This window comes from Orbicella faveolata, unplaced genomic scaffold (assembly GCF_042242905.1).
Source record: "Orbicella faveolata isolate gen_17 unplaced genomic scaffold, um_ofav_v1 contig_46, whole genome shotgun sequence".
Lineage (NCBI taxonomy): Eukaryota > Metazoa > Cnidaria > Anthozoa > Scleractinia > Merulinidae > Orbicella > Orbicella faveolata.
In genome coordinates, this window is record NW_028301576.1 from 28,642,663 (window position 1) to 28,661,055 (window position 18,393).

At 37.6% G+C, this 18,393-nt stretch overlaps 3 protein-coding genes across 3 annotated transcripts; 2 read left to right on the plus strand and 1 right to left on the minus strand.

Annotated features, from left to right (window-relative positions):
- Positions 1-1,546: 1,546 nt before the first annotated feature.
- LOC149099471 (uncharacterized) lies at positions 1,547-4,200 on the plus strand. Its single transcript, XM_089278786.1, has one exon. It carries the CDS (start codon positions 1,778-1,780, stop codon positions 3,302-3,304), a length of 1,527 nt encoding a protein of 508 aa, XP_089134912.1. The 5' UTR covers positions 1,547-1,777; the 3' UTR covers positions 3,305-4,200.
- On the plus strand, positions 3,569-6,914 carry LOC149099472 (uncharacterized). The gene is made up of 5 exons (XM_089276841.1): positions 3,569-3,572; positions 3,963-4,200; positions 4,729-4,897; positions 5,248-5,281; positions 5,456-6,914. Exons 1-5 carry the CDS (start codon positions 3,569-3,571, stop codon positions 5,512-5,514), a joined length of 504 nt encoding a protein of 167 aa, XP_089132967.1. The 3' UTR covers positions 5,515-6,914.
- Positions 6,915-6,982: 68 nt separating this feature from the next.
- On the minus strand, positions 6,983-8,410 carry LOC149099473 (P2X purinoceptor 7-like). The gene is made up of 2 exons (XM_089276842.1): positions 8,214-8,410; positions 6,983-7,400 (listed from the first exon to the last, which is right to left on the minus strand). The coding sequence occupies exons 1-2, from the start codon at positions 8,408-8,410 to the stop codon at positions 6,983-6,985; spliced, it is 615 nt and encodes a 204-aa protein (XP_089132968.1).
- Positions 8,411-18,393: the final 9,983 nt, after the last annotated feature.

Genomic DNA, 18,393 nt, shown 5'->3' on the forward strand with positions numbered 1-18,393 from the left:
GTGTCACAGATTTAAATTAATTTTTTGCAAGGACTTTAAATTTAGTACAGCAAAACATTCAGATAACCAATCTCAATCTTCTACGTCCACCACTCTTGGTCATTTTGTTTTCCTCTACTTAAAAATCATGTCGAGGTTTGTTCCTTCTTCAAAGAAATTTAATTTCACTTGACAAGACATGAGTCAATATATTGTGACATGTCTCCTTTAATAATAGTAGGATAATTCAGCCCTTTCCTGATGGCCGTGGAGTCTTATACAGGACCAGGACCATCTTATTAAAAAAAATTTTTTCCAACAAGCCTCCAATTTTTCCTGTTTATGTATCATTTGTCAAAATCAATTCATCAGTTGCAAATAATTGAGGACTAGATTGTAAGAAAAGAGTCTAATTTGAAGAGCTACAGTGGTCAATTTAAACTCCAAAGCTGTGGTATGTAATATTCACTTATTTTGAATTTAAATAATCTTTAGTTTACTTAATGTGACTCTAGTTGTTAGAGCATGATAAATAATGGTATTTGGTAGCATACATTGTGTGCTTTCCATTTGACCATAAACTCCACTTTAAAATTCTGGAGCATTGGGACAACCTCAAGACGTATCCTGAAATTTCAAAAACTTGTTTGTGGACTGATTTCAGGAGTATTTGGTTGAATGGAAAGTGGCCGTTGTAATTAGGTGATTATTTCTCCACGTAGAAAAGAGTGGTTATTAAGCAATTATGATAGAGTTTAATGTCCTGTTGTGAATCCAATGTCTAGCTGGATTACAAATAAACAACTGAGTTTGATGAGTATTGCTTTGCATTGAGAGTTGTATTTTTCTACTAATAAGTACAGTGTTGGTATTGCCAGACTTAAATATATGTGATACTACATCCACGGGTGTTTAATGGACACTGTCACTGGCCTCAAAGCTTTGGTGGTTAGCTTCACACTAAGCACCATCGAAGAGACCTGTAAATGGATTTCATCTTGTCCAAAATAGCGAAAGTAACAGGACTTCTTGAAATACTTCTTGATATACTTACGTGAAATGAGAAAAGTACTCTTAAAATGAGAATTAATTTTAAGGAAACAATATTCTTGAACTGTTCTTGAAAATAAGAATAATCTTTTCTTAAAATAAGAGCGTTCCTTCTTAAATTAAGGATTTTAATAAGGAATCTTAAAGTAAGAAACTGTTTCTTAAAATAAGAATTACTCTTAAAATAAGAAATTTAATTTAACAAAACCAAATTTCTTTACTGGAGATTTGTTTTAAGAAGTTTATTTCTTAAAATAAGATTTTTCATTTAAGAGTGATTGTGATGTCGGAAGCGACAGTGATTGTTCAGAGAAACCCCTTCCTAAGTCTTCATGGAAACGAAAAATAAAGGACATTGAATCGTCCTCCTCCGAAGAATATGAATTCAAAGAAGCGAAAAGAGCCGAAGGATACCGTTTCGTGGACATGGGCAGTCTAAAAGATTTAATTCAAAGAGTTCATCTATTCAGCAGAAATTGTTCAGGTTAGCAAATAAAACCTTGAATGTTTTAGCTACTCACAGTTTCAGTTGTTTGAATTTATTATTGTTTGAGTTGGAAATTTTCAGACTAGATTTTATTGCTAAAATATTTTTATATATCCATTTTTAGGTACAGTGCATATTCTTGAAGACCCTTTGAATGGTTATGGCCTATGCAGTACACTCTATGTTGAGTGTGATACCTGTGAGCTGTCACAGTTCTTTAGCACTGGCAAACACAATGTCAGTGATAAAGTACCTCGAACCATGCAGGGAAAGGACATCAACAGGAGGTCAGTCTTTGCAGCAAATGAAGTAGGGCTTGGCAGAGAGGGCATTGCTGCTATATGCGAAGCACTAAATATGCCTCCCCCTGTGGCCCCAACTGCTTGGGCCGCTCATGAAGATAAACTGTACAAGCAAAATCTTGTTGTCATTAATGAAGAACTAGAGAAAAATCGATGTGAACTAAAAGAACTTTTTCAAAGGGGCAGCAGTCAATCTCATCAGTGTAATCTCCCAGTATCAATTAGCTTTGATGGAACCTGGGCCAAAAGAGGGTTTACATCTAACCATGGGGTTGGATTTGTGATCTTGACTGATACTTGCAAAGTTCTGGATTATTCAGTTGTTTCCAAGGCATGCAGTGCATGCAGAATAAACGAGAAAAGGCTTTCTCAGGAGGAATTTGAGCTATGGAGAAGAGATCATGACTGTGTTGGGGGATATGAGGGTTCAAGTCCAAGCATGGAAACTGAATGTGCGCGTAAAATATGGAACAGAAGCAGGGACCATGGCTTGGAATACCGCTTTATGGTTGCTGATGGAGATTCAAAGGCATACAATTCAGTATGGGATGTTTATGGGGTGTGTAGTGACTGCGACAAGTATGAACGAATGGAGAAATCATCATCTGATTACATAAAGTGGAAAAACTCCTTGGCATATAAACAATGGGAAAAGGACCACCTGTCAGAAGAAGCTGGGTGTCACAGAGTTGTAAAATTAGACTGTGTGGGACATGTGCAAAAAAGGATGGGAAAAGCATTAAGAGATGTCCAACAACAGAAAGGAAAGCTACCAGATGGGAAGCCAGTGGGTGGCAGACCTGGTCGTTTGACAAAACCAGCAATTGGAAAATTGCAAGAGTACTATGGAAGAGCAATTAGGAATATTGCTAAGAATGGTGAACTGACAACTGAAGAGACAGAAAGAGCAATAAAGGCAATGCAAAGTGAGATCAAAGCTGGCTTATACCACAGCTGCAAGTTGCCAGATAAAGAGAGGCATAAGTATTGTCCCTCAAACTCATGGTGCTCTTACGAAAGAACTGGGAAACCAATTGAAAACAAGGGCCACCATCTTGATCCTGTCTTTGTAGAACACTTGGAGCATGTGTACGTCCGCTTATCAGATGAAAAGCTTTTGAAGAGGTGTCTGCCAGGACACACTCAAAACCCAAATGAATGTATCAATTCCTTGGTTTGGAAACGATGCCCTAAGCATAAGTGGTTCGGAAGAAAGCATGTAGAAATGGCAGCAATCTCTGCAACATTGCATTTCTGCTCTGGTGCAAAAGCCAAGCACAGGGTCATGGAACTTTCTGGAATAAAAGCTGGAGTACAAACTATGTATGCCAGTCAGAAAAGAGACATTCAAAGGGTAAAGAAAGCTGAAAAAAGATCATCAGAGCTATTCAAAAGAAAAAGACAAGCTACAAAGAGGGTTGCTGTGAGGATTGAGGAAGCTCGTATTCAAGGGGAAGGGACCACATATGAGGCTGGTGCCTTCTAATGCAGCAAATGGACATGTGAATGACTCACATATCACAGTTTTGTTTGTATTTACTTCTTAAAACAGCATCTTATCAGAAACTACAGTGTTTCTAATGATGTTGATGAAAAAATTTTGTACTTTGACGTTTGAAACTTTTAACTTGAATTTTTCAGAACTAGTGTTTTTCATGACAAGGGAGCTGCCCTGGCTAATATTTGCAAGAGGTTTTGAGCTATTGACCTCATTTTTTCAGCAGATGTTCTTTGTATTTATTTCTGTAGGATGAGTGATTTACTTTTTGGCCTACCTAAATTAATTATGAATGATAAAAATTACACCTGAACTTTAAGTTTCCTGGTTACCATGGCAACATGATTGACATTTTATGAATTCTAAATCACTCATCCTACATTTTGACTATAGATGAACATACTGGAATTGGCTGTTTTTCAATTAGTTTTAATGCATTCTCCTATGAAATTGGGGCAGCAGAGTACTGTGATGAGCAGTATCGTAAGTATTCTGTTAATTATTACCAGGAGAATGATTGACAGGTGGACAACTAATGCATTTTCAGAAACCTCAGGCTGTCATTGTTCTAGGCCAGTGCTCTTTATTTTGTTCTAGTGAATTATATTTGGTTGATCTGACATCGTTCATTATGCCCAAATTGTAGGAAAATCTGACGGTAATCCTGCCTTAAGCACTGGGAACAACCCAAAGGGGCAGGTTTACAATTTCAATGTGGTGTTATTGGATCCCAGTGATGATTCAATTCCCAGGGGTACTGTCAGGCAAGATCTTCTTCACACTGGCAGGATTGTCCAGATATCGTTGGGTAGGGGAACACAAGAAGCAGGAGCACTGAGAGCCCTGAATGGTGCCTTCCCTTTCCTCAGAGGAGCAACCACAAAGTAAGTCTAAAATCCAAAGCAGTTTCTTAAATTTTAAACACTACCAGCAAGGTGTCTTCATTTCACCATTTTATTTTGCTCAAACTTAATTCAAATTGGCATCGAATTCTCTAACAAGATACATATATATATCAATGTAAATTGCTTTCAAAATGACTTTTGAAAGCAGACAATCATACACCCATTCTACACTATACAAAACAGGTTTTATTAATTCTGATCCTACTAATGTTTTCTAACAACAGTTTCATATAGCAGAAAAATGCATTGGCCACATTGATAACATTTGGTGATAACTGTGGTCACCTGGCAGTATGTACATTGTTTTTAATAATAAGATTAGTCCAGCCAAGACAAGAAGATCAGCACCCAATTAAAGACAGACTCTGATGGAGAAAATCTTTGGAAACTCTAATTAAAACAATCACCCTGTTTTCAGCAATTTTTTTTTCTGCTCTGTAGTATTGGTCTACAGTATGAAATAAATTGAAACACTTTATTCATGGGTAATATTACTCTGCCTTTTAGTGATGGAGAGTACTGCTTTGAAATTCTCGCAACTGATAAAAGCTCAAGAAACATGTTGATCCCTGCTGTCCAGCCATCTTCAGGGTTTTCTGCCAGGGAATTGAAGAAAGTGTGTGGCCGGGGTGCACTGTACCTGCGCTTAATAGAGAGCAGCCCTAGTGATCATGAGGTACTCTTTCATATTTACATTTAAATATATTTTTTATAAGTTTACAAAATAACCTCACAGGTGTCCTGCTGAAAAATGTCCTTGCATAGTGTTTAACACAGACCTAGTACATTTTGCTTGAATGCTTGAATGCTTGAATGTTTAAGAAACAAATAAGTGCAAATGAAGACATGTTTCTAAAAAAAAAATTATAGGCACAAGTAATCATGACACCTTTGTGTAGAATTAACCTAACTGTAGACAGTAAACTTGAACAAATAAACTAAATCCCTTACTTCTCTTATTCCTCTGATTTCTTTTTTTACATACAATAATTTTTTTGATAACAAAATTTTGTTTTTTCTCTACAGGATCAGCCACCTAGACCATCAGCATCACGAGGAGGTGGGTGTGAATTTGTTATATCAATTGAATAATGTATGTAAATCAGTATTAAAATTCTGATGCTGCAATGTCAAGTCAAATAACTATGGCTACTCAGATGGCAGGGTTTAAATGGTTCAATTGCACTTACTTCATAAAATGTTTTGTGTTAAATTTATGACATCTTTTTTAAAGGACGGAAATCAAGCCGAGGCTTATCATTTAGGCAAGGCTATCTTCCTCAAGGTAATTGAATTTTCCATTGTATTCAAGCCAACATTTAAAGACCGTTGACAGTTCTATCTGATGACGCGAATGATGACACTCCCCTGACACCAAATCATTTGCTACTTCTTCGTGGAGGACCTCATCTGCTTCCCGGCCGGTTTGACCAGAGTGATATCTATGGAAGGCGTTGGAGACATGTTCAGTTCCTCTCTGACCAGTTTTGGAAGCCCTAGGTTCGTGAGTATTTACCCACTTTGCAGTTACGTCACAAGTGGTTGCAGCCAAAGAGAAATTTGCAGGATGGAGATGTGGTCTTGATCAGGGATGAGAACACCCCCCGGAAGAATTGGCCTTTGGGACGAATAATTCAGACTTTCCCCAGAAAGGACGGATTGGTCAGAGCGGCCCGAGTGAAGACCAGCTGGTTGATCCCGACCAGGCCTGTAACTAAGTTGTGCCTTTTGGAGTCTGCAGGTGGCGAGATGTGAGCCTGTATGCGTTATGCGATACACTATATACCAGACTTGTCTTAAGCAGGAGTACTTACTAGAAAACTGGACTGTCGATCGTTAAGACACTGAACTGTAGAATTCTCGGTAAATGCTCGGTGCTTACCTTTTCACGTTTAAGGGGCTGGCATGTTAGAGACAGTTTGCCTTACTGTGCCCCTCTGTACTCCCCTTGGGCAGGTCACGTGATTTCTGCGACCATGTGCTCTTAGCAGTTTGATGTGCGTTGTTTGTGTGTAGGCGGAAAGTTTGCTTTTACCTTCGCCTTTTACTTTCTCGATGTTGACATCTTGATTAGGCCTGAAGATGCCCAAAAATATGTAAGTGGTCGCTCATTTGTATTGTTTTTTTTTTGTAATTCAATATTTGTTCGCGTCGCAAGCTTTACATTTGTAACTCTCAGCTGTACCGAACCGACGGAAGGACAAGTAACAGAATAAACATCTTCAGTGTGCAATTTGTTTGTGGATTTCTTCAACAGCTACATTACCTCAATATTACAAGGCAAATAAAGAAGGCTAAGCCATGTATTACACTGTCATAAAACACTCCGGACATTTGAACACTTGAGAAATGTAGAAAACACTATTCTCCTGCGGCTTGTGTTTTCTACATTTCCCTTGTGTTCTAAAATGCCCATCGTCTTTGATCACAGTGTAATACACGGCTTAGCCTTCTTTATTTGTTAAATAAAACCAACCCCCCCCCCAAAAAAAAAGTCAAAAAAAAAATCATCATCATTTGTGTCATGAGGTAAAAGACAGAAAATCATTTCCTGTTTTTACAAACAGTAGAACATGTATTTTAATCTTTCCCTAAAAAAAATTATATAATTTGTTTACAAAACAATGACTTTGGATGACTGTAGATGTCCTAATGGTTAATATTATTGGTTTTGAGCAAAAAAAAAAATCAAATTTATGACATACAGTCAAAGCACAAAGGGTGTATAATTTTTTTTGTCACCATATGAACCTGCTTTTTCTTATTCATCTGGAAAACGAAAACTCTCGAACTGGAAGTCATCTTCAAGTCCTGGTGGAGGAAAGTGTGCTCTAATGCAACACACTGCACATGATGGCAAAGGGACTCTTATTTCTTTGCCAAGAATACCCCAGCACCATCTGACAAGTTGACGATAGGCTATGTGCCTGTTAAGTTTATGTTGGGGACCTTCATGGGACTGAGAATACTGCTGCTTATATTGGCACCAGGCTGTCTGCAGTACCCATCTGTTGAGACAAACAGCTTGGAAACCTGGATGCTGAGTTATACAAACTGGGGCTTCAGCAACCTCCCCCATCTCTACTGCCTCCCTGTTTTTGTTGCACATTTGAGGAAACTCTGAACAGCACGTACATTCCTCATTTCTGTTCAGCATTTGGCAATTTCCACATGTACACCTAAAGTAAATAAGCTTTGTTTGACTTGGATTTATTGCACAGTAAAAACATAAGAACCTATCCCAAACTTTTCAGGATAGCTTAGAAGGTTCTTTATCATTTAATGTCTGAGAATCCGGCCTAGTTAGGTATGCAACAGGTTCTGTCAGTAATATCCTTTTGAAGAATAGCAGAATCCAATCTGAAATTATAATATTTCTGTCAGTCTTACGAGGTCTTACATGCATTTTTCTCTGATTTCTAAACAAGAAGCAGATCCACTTGCAAGCTCAAACACTGCTTAGTTTGTCAGCACTAGAACAAACCAAACATATAGGTTACTAATAATAACTAAATTAAAAGTTATTTGTTTCGTTTCAGAGGTAACAATGGCAAGCGTTCCTTTTCTAAAAAAGTAGGTTAGCTTAAAAATTATGTTTCATAATCTTGTTACGGTTCTACAAAAAATGGAGTATATTGTGTTGTTGATAGGAATAGGGATTCAATATTACAGAGTTTCGGTACAATCGACTTTACCCCAGGAGGGTGATTTTAAACTGGTTTAGTAAGGTCTAAAATATAGCCTAGCAGTGGATATTGCCTTTCTAAATGCTTGTGATATCACAATAGCTATGAATAAAACGAACAAAAACATGCAACAACGATTTTATTTTTATTCTTTTTTTATTGTGTTTGTTTACAATTCTTGAGCGCTTGAGCGTTTGATCTTCACAGCATCTCCAAAACATCAAACGCCATTTAATTCATGGTGTGCCACGACGGATTGGTTAAATTGTATTGTTTAAGTTAGAAAATATATCCAGAAACTCTTACCAGTCTGAATTTCTGGTACGAGCATTTTCGTCCTCGTGTTGATGCTCCTCTTCTAATTCTCCTTCTTCCACACCTTCTTCGCTGGAAGAAAACTCTGGTTCGAACTGGTACGGCCGGATCACATTTTGAGGGATATTTTCATCGTCAATAGAAAGACTTGATTGAGATGAAGGCGAAGAGGTTTCATCGTCAGACATTTTGAAGCGGCTGAAACTAAACTAGCTCAATATACTCAGTTCGGCTCGCTAAACTCCTCATGCAAAACAAAAGCGAAGCGATGTGGCATCACAATCTGACATCACATCTTAATCCGCTGGCCGTTTAAGCTCCCGCGATGAAAAGGGAACATGGCGGATGCAATCCGAAGCTTTGGATCGATTTTTTCATAAAATCATTCATTGTCGACATAAATTAACGCTGTCAAATTGATCCATCGTATGTTAACATCAATACAAAAAATAGTTAAAATTAGCCTTGAGTTCCCCTTTAACTACATTACACGAAGCATCATGTCATAAGGTCTTCTGAACAAGGCCATCTGGCATTGCATGACAACCCTGTCTACACTGCCAGGAGTGAAAATTCAGCAAGGGATTATTACAGTTCCAGTTTATTTACCTTCTTGGATTCTAATGACAAAGGGATAATGTCACTTAAAAGCTCTACAAAGCAAACAACACAAAAAGTTGATTACACAGTCAACATTTGGGTTGTGCCATTTCCTTTATGAAAATTGTCACAAACCAGTGTAATTTATCTTATTCAGATACACTTATGTAAGGTTTCATGGCATTTTGACGGTAATATCAGCACAAGTTGTTCCTGTCTTTTAGCTTTTTCAACTTTCAAAGAGATAGTTTACACAAGGGAAAATTCAGAGAAAGGTTCAAGAGACTTTGTATTCTTTTACTTACTACATGCATTACTTTGGCTTGGACAGTATCTGTGTCAATAAATAAATCAACTTCAATCACACACTTCTTTAATGAATTCAATTGAAAGTGTAATAAAAAAAGTCAGTGAAGATGTTTAAACCGTACAAGTATGTTTTGATTTAGTTTGATCTCTATTCATTTAAGTATATTAAAACAAACTACTGATAACTTTTTTAGGTGAACATACATTATGGGTACACTTGCACTTCACATCAATTGTTGTCAATAAATATAACTGGTCAATGTTACTTGTTGGGTAAAAATTAAAAAAACTTTAAGCTGATTTTGTAAATGCGAATATCATTGTTCATCATAAACATTTACATTTGGACCTGGTGGAGTTACATACTGGCTTCTCGATCATTGCAACAGTCCCATTAATCAATGAGGAAGCTCAATTATGGCCAGAAAAGATTTAAAGTTCATCCAAAGTTCATCAGGGGTAACAGCCTTTTTCAGGAAACCAACTTTCTTTGTAAAGCTTTCCAAGAAGGTTATGTTCGTGTCGCCATTCAATTGTTGTTATCCCAACCATTTACACCTACACTTCACCTACACTACAAATCACTAGGACTACACAATCACTTGATTGTCCCCAAAAATAATAGATACGCTCAGCAGGAAAAACAGTGTCTGGGTGAGGACCTTCATTGGAAGGAGCTGACAATCGATGAGTTCCACACATGGCTTGGTTAATATTTTGCAATGGGACTTGCACAAAAACTGTTGATCTCTGCTTATTGGGAGGAAATAAGAAAAACCTTGACTCCTTCCTTTGGAAAAACCATGCTTAGGCAATGGTTTGCAAGCATTTCACACTTTTTACATTTTGTTGACAATAACTCTACTCCACCACATGAGGAGGAATGCAACCGATTATTCAAGATAAGACCTGTTGTACAGGAACTGCGTTGTCAGTTCCAGCAAAATTTTATCCTCTCCAGAGAGATTTCAATTGATGAAACAATGATCAAACTTAAAGGAAGAGAGCTTTTCAGACAATTTCTTCCGAGCAAGCCCATCCAGTTTGGTTTCATACTGTTCACCCTGGCAAAATCCAAATCTGGATACATCTGGAACTTTGAAATTTACACTTGCTGCAAAGGGGAGAGGGAGGAAAATCAAACAAAGAACACTGTTGTTCACCTCACGAGCCCACTTGAGGATAAAGGCTACCGACTGTTTACTGACAATTTTTGCAGCAGCCCTCATCTCTTGTTTACTTTGAGGGAACATGGCATTCAAGCTTGTGGAACTGTCTGACCAAACCTGAAGGACCTGCCAAAGGAAATCACGGACCATAAGCTCTCTCTTGTCAAAAACTTACCGAGAAGTGGTTCCCTGTTTAGCCAAAGGGGAGAACTTATTGCAGCTACATGGAAAGACAAAAAGCCTGTGCATCTTGTCTCAACTGTTCCTGTGGGAAATGCTACATTCACTGGCATTTTGGAATGCAATTAACCTGACTGACTTGTTTGCAGTCTTTTTAGTGTCGATTATTTTGCTTGCTATTTCATGAATTACACACTGATTATCTTGGTTTTTATACTAAAACTCTTGAATCAATGTTTTGAATTGTCAAAGCCTCAAAAGTCACATTTGACGCCTTGAACATTAAACAGCATCTTGTCTAAGTTAGTGTGACTATACTACATTTTTTTTTTACACTTTATTTCAAACACATAGCACTATATTACAATATAATTTACATAACCAAATGACACTACTTTACACAACTTACACTATATTTCAAATAGACTACATTAAACTACGTTATACTGCTTTACATACATACGACGTCTAGTCGGTGAAAATAAGCTATTATTACTTTTTTACAGTGAACACTGTGCAGATCATAACACTTTTTTTCTTTAATTTACAATTCCCTTTTCTGTACATTTCAAGGCATAATTACACTTGTATGTTGACTTAAAATCCTTCTAAATGATACTTGAATTCCAGTTTCCTAGTAAATATGTTCAAGCTTCCTTGTTTTGAACTAAGCTTATTGTTATAAATATGGTATTTAGCAAACAGAAGGACATAGTTAAGCTTTTTTAACATCTTCTGGGATGAACCGGGGTCAAGTTCATTTGATAATTTCCCAAAGAGTAATTCAATTGTGTTAAGTGAATAGGAGGTGTCATTTTCCTTATTAAACCACTAATTTACTTCAGAGAAAAATTTTTGACCATCAACAATGGATGAATGAGTGGCTTATCAAGTCAGACTCCTGACAGTACACGCATGCACTGTTGCATTCTATATCATACAGACATCATTCCTTTTTCATTACAATGATTCTGTGTAGAAATTTAAAGTAGAATTCTCTTAGTTTATTTTCTTTGCAGATACCTTTTAGGTTTTTGAAGTAGACATTAAATTCTATATCACTAGTCTGCAAATCACGAGTCCATTTTCCAAGTGCCTTAAGTTCTGCATCTAATTTGTTTTGAAAAAATCAATAGTAATCTTTACTCTTCATTTTCAGAAGGTTCACGTTTATTGAAGGTGATAGCTGGAAAAAAAACTGTTTTCTGGTGAAAAAGTAAATTTGGCATCCAGGTTTTGCTTTGCTTTTTCAACAATTCGCCGGGGTATTGCTGAAACTACTTGTAAATACTGTAGGAAATTGCATTTTAAGTCATACTTGTGGGTAAAATCACAATGCGAAAGAAAGGTGCCATTCCTCGTGAGGAGGTCGTGTATCCAGAAAATTCCTTTTTGAAACCACGATTTGTAAAAGAAAGTCTTTTGATCAATAAGAATTTCTTTATTGTTAAATAAGACCAAGTCTTGCCCAAGGTCAGATTCATAGGAGGATTTTAGTTCAAGAAAGAACTGCAGCATTGAATTATAGAATTGAGGTATACCAGTCTGCTCAAGGAACTTCAAATCATAATTGCATCTTAACAAAAAATTAAGACCGTTGTACATGTCAAAAAAATGGTTTGGGATTGTTTTCCAAACCTCGTTTCTTTTATCATCTTTAGCTAGAAGTCGCGATATCCAAGCTAGCCTTAAGGATTTTGTCATTACATCTGTGTTTGGAACACGCAATCCTCCTTTTTCGTAATTTTGATACATCAGTTGACACTTAAGCTTACCTTTCCTTTTTTCCAAATGAACTGAAAAATAGATGTATTAATGATTGGGATACAATTTGTAGGAGCATCTAGAATTGACATAGAATAGACTAACTGTGGAATACCAAGGCATTTTGTGATTAGGCATCTGCCTAGAATTGATAGATTCCGAGATTGCCAAACCTCTAGTTTAGAGCCTCATTTTTGGATTTTAACCTGAAAATTCTTTTTATTATTTTGCTTTTCATCATACAATATGAAGATACCTAATGCTTGGACTGGTTCTTTAGGCCATTTAAATCCAAATGGTTTTTCTTCCCTATCACGCCAAGGGCCAAGCCTCAAAGCTTTGGTTTTAGTGGGGTTTAATCGTAAACTGGAGACATTCCCAAAGGAACCTAACACTTGAGTTGCTTTCTCAACAGAGTCGAGGCTACTACAAATTAATGATGTATCATCAGCAAATTGACTTATCTTGGCTTCGGAGTTGAAGATTTTGATCCCTTGTGTTTGTTTGTCTTGCCGTATCTTACATGGTAAAATTTCAGCTCTCAAGATGAAAAGGTAAGGTGACAGAGGGTAACCCTGCCTAACCCCTCTTGATAACTGAAAATAATTTGTGGAAAATCCATTGTTCAGAACCGCACTTTCAGGTGTAGTATAAAAAGTGGAGACCCACCATTTGATGCTCTCACCAAAGTTAAGGAGATTTAAAGTATTCTGGATAAAGGACCATTTGATGGTGTCAAATGCTTTCCGGAAGTCAAGTAAAAGTAATATTCCAGCAATATTTTGTAGTTTGGTCTGTTCCAGGATGTCGTTTATCAACCTTATATTTTGACCAATATATCTTCCTTTCACAAAGCCAGTTTGGTCAGGAATTACTTTACGGTTGAAATTCCTTTTCTCTAAATTAAAGAAGTACTTTGAAGGTTTTTCACCTTGTTCAACCCACATGACTTTAGATCAAAAGATTGCACCTTTCCCTTTGGCTTTGTAGATACGTTGAAGTTCGATTTTTAAGTTGTAGTAATCTTGAGTTTCAGCGCATAACTGTTTGTCCATATTACAGTTGTTAATTTTAATTTCTAAAGCTTCCAAATGCTTTTGAAGCTCTGTTTCTGGAATTCTCCATTGTTTTTCTTTGTGTTTTGAGTATGAAATGGTGAGACATCTTATTTCCATTTTAATTAATTCCCATTTTAACCAATCGTCTTTCAAATCTGAATACTTCTCAAGTATAGCTGTGTAGTTTTCTTCTATAAGCTCGACATATTCATTGTCTTCCACTAGGGAGTTGTTGAATTTCCACAAGGCGGAAACATGCTTTTCACTAAGAATTTTAAGATCAAGTACAATGGCTTTACGATCCGGAGCATTTGAAACTTTTGTATTGGTTTCAACGACCCAGTTTTCGACTGATTTCAATACTGGGAAGAAATCAATTCTGGATCTGACTTTTAGCGATTTGGACTCATAAGTAAAGCTTCTTTCATTTGGATGAAGCTTCCTAAAAACGTTGATTAAGCCAATGTCATCCATTATTGCGATAAGGTTATCACGATATAAAGTTGGTCTCCAAGGAATACCGCCCTTTTTGTCAATAGCTTGCAAGGTAATATTCCAATCTCCTCCCACAATAAGATTACTAATTTCCATATGTGACATCAGGTATCTATTTAAAGTTAGCAAGAATTTCTGTTGTCGTTGAGAGTCATTTGGAGCATAAATATTACAGATTGAAATTTTGCATGAATTGTAGATCAAATTAATTGACACAATTCAGCCGTCAAGATCCTTACCGGTCACTTCCACGTTCAGTTTGCTTAAAGGATTTATCAAAATAAAAACTCCTTTGCTATGGGTTGACCCGTGGGAAAAGAAAATAGCACTTTTCCATATCGATACATTTTCAAGGTTTAATTTGCCAAGACATGAACACCAAAGTAATTGCGTAACAACAATGACTGAATGACAGGAAAGGTTATTCCTTTTAGGGCTCAGTATTAATGTTCATAAGAAAATGATCTATTCATACTATTATGATCCCAGTGACATTAATAAATAGATTGAGCCAAGCCTAAAAGCGGAGCTCCACAGTCATTTATTTGGATGTGGTTAGTAATTAAAATATTCCAACACGTGAAGCAAAGTTTGGACAATTGTGTAGTTTCGGTTCGAAATTGCATGGCATCTGCATTGGATTACATTGTAATGCAAATGAGAAAAGCCATCCATTAAATAAAAGCGCTAATGGGCTGATTTGTATGCACTAAATAAATCGATGTGCGAGAAGAAGAGAGGAAGGGTTTTCTGTATTGAACACATTTCTCATGTGTGTGGCCCCACACATGCCATACCCACTTGCATGAACTTTTTCTATAGGATAGCTGATCAGCAAAGCTTTATGATAGTGTATAGACTACGAGCAGTCTCTCTTTTCCTTGTAGAATGCAAAACAAGGTTGCGAGCGTGACTGAGCGTGACATGCAAGAGACAAGTGGCGATGCCGCAAGGCGCTAGCAGCTGTTTTCCAATGCCCACACTACTAGCGACTCGCAGCATTGTTACTTGCATGTCACACTCACGGTCACGAGTAATGATCGTGTGCTTACTTGTTTTGCATTCTTCCCCACGGATTTTCAAGGAAAAGAGAGACTGCTCACAGTCTAGATGATGTGATAATGCAAATCGAGCCCTAATTTATGGGCAGATTTCAGGGGAACCTAAGAGGCTACCCCCTCTTCCCCCTCCCACCCCCCACGACTTTTTCAGGAGATAAGTCATTTGCTTGTAGCTGGCAAGCACTCTCTATCTCTCTAGGTCTCTTTGAACGCTTGTCATACAAATCCGCTGTCCGGGAACTGGAAGGCTGTCCCACGCCCTTCACACAACCCTGCACCTGCACTCAGTGGATTCTCCCCACTTGAGAGGGGCTGAGAAGCACTGGGAACAAGACATTAATTTAACATTTTGTGCAGCAAAACATGTTGGAATTAACCAGAGATTTCAGGTTTCAAGTAATTTTTCATCTTTAAGAGGTATCAGAAAAATTCATGCTCAGTTAGAAACATGTCAGATCATTAGGTCTAACAAGATCCACAGCTGAAAAATTTGAAGTTGAATGCCATGAAGTGTTGACACAAGAATAGGTACTTTCTTGAAAAGTTAAGAGGTGAGCCATCTGATATCTTTTGTCTCATTTTTCATTCTTGATAGCCATAGGCTTTAGCATTGATTACAGTTTTACACTGTAAGTTTATTTTTCACTAGATCTTTTATTTGGTCAGTGTAAAATGCAGACTGTGCACCGGGAAGTAAAATGAAGACTGAGGGTAAAATGCAGACTGCAGAGTATAAACTTTTTGGATCACGTGTACTTAAGGCATCTGTCGGTCTAGTATCGGCCAATATATATATCGGCCGATATATCGACCGACAGTCAGTTGACATATTGCCTGATATGTGGTTGATATGTCAACTGAGAGTCAGCTGAGTGTCAGGCGACATGTTATTCAAGTTAATAGACCGTTGGTCGACACTATTTCACTCCTCACGGGAAGATATGAACTCAATTAAGTGGCCTCGCTCCCAATGTGTGGCTTCATAGCTCAGTTGGTAGAGCATCGCACCAGTATCGTGGAGGTCACGGGTTCGAATCCCGTTGAGGCCCTGATTTTTTTCAGGCTTCTTCTTTCCAATTGGAAATTGGAAAATTTACTGTGATGATCATTCTTCACCTTTAAAATATTATCATTGTAGTGGTCTTATTTCTTTGTCTATTCTGAAATGCATTTCACTCTAAACCATCCATCAATATCAGCGCAGTATTGCTGTGTCAAAATCTTATCAGTTATGTCACAATACTGTGCGTGCAGTCACGTGACCTGTCACATTATCAACTGAAATGACTCCACGATCAAAGAATAGCAGATATATTGAATAATTTTCCACTTTTGTAGGATGGTCGCTCTTTTTATGCAGGACTGTGGCTACTACACGAGAAACAAAATCCCAGCCTTGTTTCCATGCTAGAATTTCAGTTAGCCACCTTAAACCCACTAAAACTGTAATTATGGGATACTTCCCTGGTGGGTCCATAGCTAATATTGTTCAGTAGGTATGTCCTTATCTATGTGGCAAATTTGGTGCTTTTACCATAAATCTCACAATTCTGTCATATTTTCCACCAATCTGCTGGACTGGGGGAGGGGAATATTTTGCAACATTCTAATCGAGGGCCCTGCCAATACAGGCAAGACATTTTTACTTAATCCGTTCAACACTGTTTACAGTCCTTCACTAATCCCGCCACATCCACTTTCACCTGGGTCAGTGCAGACAAGGCAAAGGTCATGGAGCCCAAATTGCCTGCAGAACTTGAGGAGAAAAATAATCGTAGCTAGCGAAGGAAACTATTCAAACGAATGCTCCAGTTGCAAAAGTATGATGATGAACGAGGGCAGGCAGCTGAGAAATACCGTAAAGACAGAAAGGGAAAAGTTCAAGAAGAGAGAAGCACTAAGAGCGGCTCAACTGAAACTGAAAGGTATGTTTAGCATCCAGACGAATGATTATGGATCTTTATGTATTTCACGCCATTTTAAAATATGGTGTGGGATGCAATGATTGTTTCCTTTAGAACCTCCATCGCCTCAATGTGAAATGACTGGTGGTGAAGTGTTTCATTTTAGTCCCCAATTAGTGTGTAATTTTTGTGGATGTTTTTATTTGTTGGTTTTTATGGGTGTATTTTGATGTTCATTTTGTATCTTTGTTTTAGGGTCTCCATGAGGGGCACAAATCTTCGCACGGAACCCAAACATTTATTTTTTTCTGTCACAATTGTTGTTGCTGTTTAGATTTTGCCACAGCTGCAAGCATGATAATTCAATAGTGGACGTAGACCAGGTTGGAACAGAAGCAGTTGTGACAACCAACTGCTCAAATCTCAAGTGCCCAAACCAAGGCATACATGGCACAGCCAGCCAATGATACCTGGAACGAACCTGCCAGCTGCAATTCTGCTAGCTGGAGGGTCAGCATCAAAAGTAGTCACTATCTTTTCTCATATGGGTCTTGGCCGCATATCACTTAACACATTCTTCAAATATCAAGGGGTAGGTAAATTCACAAAAAAAACTAAAAAAAATTACTATTGAAAAATTATTATTAACAGACAATTTTGGCTATTTTCTTTTTAGAACAAGCTATTTCCAACAATTCAACTATAATGACAGACATACAAGAAAAAGATGCCAGACAAGATAAAAAGCATCAGAGAGGGGATCATCATAGCAGGTGACGGTCGCCATGATAGTATCGGACACTCTGGAAAGTTTGGTGCCTACACTATTTTTAGTGCAGAGTGCACTATTGGGATGGTTATGGGAGCTGCCTGCCGCTAAGGAGCTATGGTGCTATGGCGCTATTGCCCTATGGTGCTAAGGTGTAAACTTTAATGGTTGTTTAATTAATTAATTTCAATTAATTAATTAGTCTAGAGGCAAGGAAGTAGTGGGGGTGGCGTGAGAAAGGTACATGTGTACTCTACATAAAACACATTCCATCGCCATCACTTAAGTTTGAACATTGCAAAGCTATATTTGTTTCAGGTAACCCCTTGCTCTCCTTGTGGTACCATTCTCCTTAGAACAAAACTAATTTGCTCTAAACCCATGCGTAGATTAGTTAGCGTTCATGGCTTCTATATTAGGTGAAGGATACATTGCATACGGAATCATGCACAAATGTTGAGTAGTTTCCCTTATGGTGGAACTCAACATGTAAGATGCACACGTTCTAACATCATTAGTGTTATACACTATCTTTCCACACAGGATTTTATGTCATGCCATGTGACCAAGGATGGCAGTTATTTTTCAGGTAGCGTCAATTGTCCCTTTTTATTGCAAAAGTGAAACGTTACTCTGGCTGCGTAGCTTTTAGAATTACACAAAGGTCGGTTCAACAAATATCATCAGCTGTTTTCAATCTACAATAGTATGCTTGTCAGGGTTCTAATGTATTGCTTCTCCTTAGCGGCTTGTTTATTTCTTGCCTTAACTGTGTCTGTAAGAGAGACCAAAAAGTTCCCAGGTTAGTGGCTTTAATACTCCCCAAATTGTAAATTTGTAAAAGAGACCAGGAAAATGCTCA

Coding starts and splice junctions, on each gene's coding strand:
- LOC149099473 (XM_089276842.1), bottom strand. CDS start 8,410: ATGTCTGACGATGAAACCTCTTCGCCTTCATCTCAATCAAGTCTTTCT. Junction 7,401..8,213: donor CGTACCAGAAATTCAGACTG/GTAAGAGTTTCT, acceptor TATTTACTTTAG/GTGTACATGTGGAAATTGCC.
- LOC149099471 (XM_089278786.1), top strand. CDS start 1,778: ATGCAGGGAAAGGACATCAACAGGAGGTCAGTCTTTGCAGCAAATGAA.
- LOC149099472 (XM_089276841.1), top strand. Junction 4,201..4,728: donor CTCAGAGGAGCAACCACAAA/GTAAGTCTAAAA, acceptor TCTGCCTTTTAG/TGATGGAGAGTACTGCTTTG. Junction 5,282..5,455: donor ACCATCAGCATCACGAGGAG/GTGGGTGTGAAT, acceptor TCTTTTTTAAAG/GACGGAAATCAAGCCGAGGC.